Here is a 4,346-nt window from a genome sequence, read left to right as displayed (position 1 = left end):
AGACGCGTTTAAAATGATGACACTTTTAACTGCGCAATGGTATAGGATTTGGGGCAGGAGGAGCCTTTGCCCCTTCAATAAAATAACTTTGCTTTGTTGCAACTTATTTTATTGATATTTAATACACTTAAAAAAAAAACTAAATTGTTCGTGGTTGAGTTCCTCACTAAATTATTTATTTCCGACGTTACTGTTACTGGATGATCTGTTGTTCTCAGTTTAGAATTTACACGTGGAAATAAACATTTTTCTCACGCTCCAATGAAAAAAAAAAAAGACAAACAAAAAGCCAGCAATTAATACAGTATATCACATCGATTATGGACCAGTATAGAGTATTCACTTCAGCTATTCAAAATATTTTAACTTAATATTACAAGGTAAAATCTATTGTGACGGTATTCTTGTTAAACTGATATTTTTACTATTACAATGTAAAATCTATTGTGACGGTACTCTTGTTAAACTGATATTTTTAATATTACAAGGTAAAATCTATTGTGACGGTATTCTTGTTAAACTGATATCTTTAATATTACAAGATAAAATCTATTGTGACGGTATTCTTGTTAAACTGATATTTTTAATATTACAAGATAAAATCTATTGTAACGGTATTCTTGTTAAACTGATATTTTTAATATTACAAGATAAAATCTATTGTGACGGTATTCTTGTTAAACTGATATTTTTAATATTACAAGATAAAATCTATTGTGACGGTATTCTTGTTAAACTGATATTTTTAATATTACAAGATAAAATCTATTGTGACGGTATTCTTGTTAAACTGATATTTTTCCGATTTTGTTTTGTAAATGGGCGGTAACTTTCAGATACGTTACTCAAAGTTCCATTCCTTTCCTTACTGTTTTGCATATGTTGTATAATTAGCATAATAGTAGTATACTAAATGATAAATATTTCATCTAATGTTCGATAGATGTGCGTATATTACTCGACTATTAGTTACATATATCCACATCGCTTTCCCGTGTATGCCACACAAATGTTTGATACCTTAACACGCGTAAGACCGATAGGTGAATCAGTTTCCCTTTTCTGTTGTTGTTATAATGAGTGAGTAATGTGTGAAAGAATCCAGGTCACAACCATGTATACTATATATAATAGCTCTCTAATGCTGTTAGATTACTAAAGTTTTTCATGTATTTAATTTCCGTTTTTGTTGTTGTTGTAATGAGTGAAAGAATCTAGGTCACAACCATGTGTACTATATATATTAGCTCTCAAATGCTCTTAGATTACCAAAGTTGTTCATGTCTTTACACTGCTGGCTAAAATAGTTTATATTGTAGGGTACATTTTAAAATTAAAATACAAAGTATTTCTTATAAATGGGGTGAAATCAGGTCAAAAGAAATAACCAGATAGCGTTATTATCAATTCACGTGACAAATATTTTAGAAATGAACTCTGTTTTTTACAACCTAAGTCACAACCATGTGTACTATATATAATAGCTCTCTAATGCTGTTAGATTACTAAAGTTTTTCATGTCTTTAATTTCCCTTTTTTTGTTGTTGTTGTAATGAGTAAGTAATGTGTGAAAGAATCTAGGTCACAACCATGTATACTATATATATATTAGCTCTCTAATGTTAGTTTCTTGTACTTTCTGAAGGCTTATAACGCTAAAAACTGGGTTTCGATACCTGTGGTGGGCACAGCAGAGATAGCTCATTGTATAGCTTTGTGCTTAACAACAGCAGAAAAACATTTACTTCTCAGGAACGCTATTTTAGTAAACTCAAGCCATGCTGCTAAATGATATTTCTATTGTAAACCAAGCATATCATAATATTAGCATGACCGAATGCCACGTGTTTGAAATTGTGTATCTGAATTACAAACATATATGATATGACGTGAAGTTCAATTAATTGCAGTTAAAACTTTATTTGTTTTAGAAACCACAGCACTCATGAATTCATCTAAAATAAGCATAAACTTAGTAATTAATTAATCGTGCGTGTTTGGGAAAGAGATCTTTGAAAATAAGCGTAGATTTTCAAAACAAATATAAGTTTATTCTGTTATAACTGACTAAGTGGAAGTATATTTGTGTGTGTGTGTGACTATCTAGGTTACAAGATGCGTTGAACCATAACCAAAACCTTATCTAGCTTGGATAAGCTTTATCAGCGTGACTATTTGGGTTACGAGACACGTTTAGCCATTAGCAACGCCTTTTCTAACTAGGAAAAGCTTTATCAGCGTGACTATTTGGGTTAAAATACGGGTTTAGTCAATGTAAGTACATTTTCTATCTTGGATTAAGTGTTCATAGCATAAATACCTAGGTTAAAAGACAAGGTTAATTAAATAAAAAGTATTGTTGGATCAACAAACAAAATAATATTTCTTAGCGAGCCTAAATGTCACAGCTTGATTTAAAATACTGATATTTCATGAGTTATTCCTTTTAATTCGTAGTTATTAAAACGATTATGATGTCTTAATTTATAAAGGCAGTTTAGAAATTAAGATCTTGTTACACGAATATCCGTAAGATCGTCATAGTAATTACTAGTATTACATTTAGGCTATAATCGTACCGTTATTTACTTCCATGAAGTCCAGCTCGTTCAATGAAGTGTCCATTGGGCAATTCTGGAGTGACAGAAAAAAAAAATTGTGATTAATCAAACAGGTTTTCATTTGTTAAAAGTATATTCAAGTCTCAACTTATTATTAAAAAAAGGTGATTAGGCGATAACAGGTTCTATACATTAAAACACACAAGAAATACAAGTTGGCATCAGATATGCGTGAGGTCTGTAGAACAACAACTTTGTTTTTTGATGGATCAGATATGCGTGAGGTCTGTAGAACAACAACTTTGTTTTTTGATGGATGAGATTTGCGTGAGGTCTGTACAACAAACACTTTGTTTTTTGATGGAATAGACTGGTAACTATTACAGCATTTCTAAAGTGTTTAAAATAACAACTTATAACTCCTGAGATAAAGTATAGTCGCGAGTATTTCTTACGAATAAATATTACTCAAATAAACTGAATCCCGTAACATATACTACAGTAATGTTGCCCAGAGGAACTGAATCCCGAAACATATAATATTACTCTGATCAACTGAATCCCATAACTTCTAGCACATTAAGATTACTTAGAGTAATTCAATCCCCTAACATACAGTACAGCTATATTAATCTGATCAACTGAATCCTGTAACATATGACACAGTAATAGTACTGTGATTAATTGAATCTTGTAATATTACTATGATCAATTGAATACCGTAACATGTAGCACAGTAATATTAGTCTGATCAACTGAATCCCGTGACTTCTAGCACATTAAGATTACTTAGAGTAATTCAATCCCCTAACACATAGTACAGCTATATTACTCTGATCAACTGAATCCTGTAACATATAACACAGTAATATTACACCGATCAATTGAATCCTGTAACATATAACACAGTAATATTACTCTGATCAATTAAATCCTGTAACATATAACACAGTAATATTACTCTGATCAACTGAATCCCGTAACATATAACACAGTAATATTACTATGATCAATTAAATCCTGTAACATATAACACAGTAATATTACTCTGATCAATTAAATTCTGTAACATATATCACAGTAATATTACTCTGATTAATTAAATCCTGTAACATATATCACAGTAATATACAAACACACATACAAACAAAGAATAACAAATTATTGAGTACGGTAATGAAGTGATAAGATTTTCACTTTCAGGTACGTTCCTCCAAATTTTGTAGAGAAACGAAAATAATGTTGAAAGACTTGAACTATCTTTCGATTTGTTACACTTAGAACCATGCAACATTACTTCGATAACTAGACAAGGCAAGACATCTATAACCCTATTTTAATGCGGTGAAATTAATAATTCAGTAGCAATCTTTCTAATGTGTACTCTCACGGGAAGTCAAAAACGACAAAATAGTTCATTATCCTTTCTCTGTCACTGGCAGTGTGTAAATTAATTACCTGTAAACCTTGCCAACTGTAACGTCCTACTTAGGGGAAGTAATATTTCATCATCCTCTCTCTGTCACTGGCGGTAAGTAAATTAATTACCTGTAAACCTTTGCCAACTGTAACGTCCTACTTAGGGGAAGTAATATTTCATCATCCTCTCTCTGTCACTGGCAGTGTGTAAATTAATTACCTGTAAGACTTACCGACTGTAACGTCCTACTTAGGGGAAGTAACACTGTTCCTCATCCTCTCTCTGTCACTGGCAGTGTGTAAATTAATTACCTGTAAGACTTACCGACTGTAACGTCCTACTTAGGGGAAGTAACACTGTTCCTC

At 31.5% G+C, this 4,346-nt stretch overlaps 1 protein-coding gene across 5 annotated transcripts in view; it reads right to left on the bottom strand.

Moving 5' to 3' along the window:
• LOC106459895 (cyclic AMP-responsive element-binding protein 3-like protein 2) overlaps nt 1–4,346 on the bottom strand; it is an 86,279-nt gene that overhangs the window by 9,779 nt on the left and 72,154 nt on the right. For all 5 annotated transcript variants that reach the window (XM_013919567.2, XM_022386470.1, XM_022386473.1 and 2 more), the window contains exon 9: nt 2,580–2,634. In XM_013919567.2, coding sequence (XP_013775021.1) covers nt 2,580–2,634 — 55 coding nt within the window. The remainder of the gene's footprint in view (nt 1–2,579; nt 2,635–4,346) is intronic.

This window comes from Limulus polyphemus, unplaced genomic scaffold (assembly GCF_000517525.1).
Source record: "Limulus polyphemus unplaced genomic scaffold, Limulus_polyphemus-2.1.2 Scaffold677, whole genome shotgun sequence".
Lineage (NCBI taxonomy): Eukaryota > Metazoa > Arthropoda > Merostomata > Xiphosura > Limulidae > Limulus > Limulus polyphemus.
The sequence above is the reverse complement of the archived record's forward strand: the minus strand, read 5'-3'. Positions and strand labels throughout refer to the sequence as shown.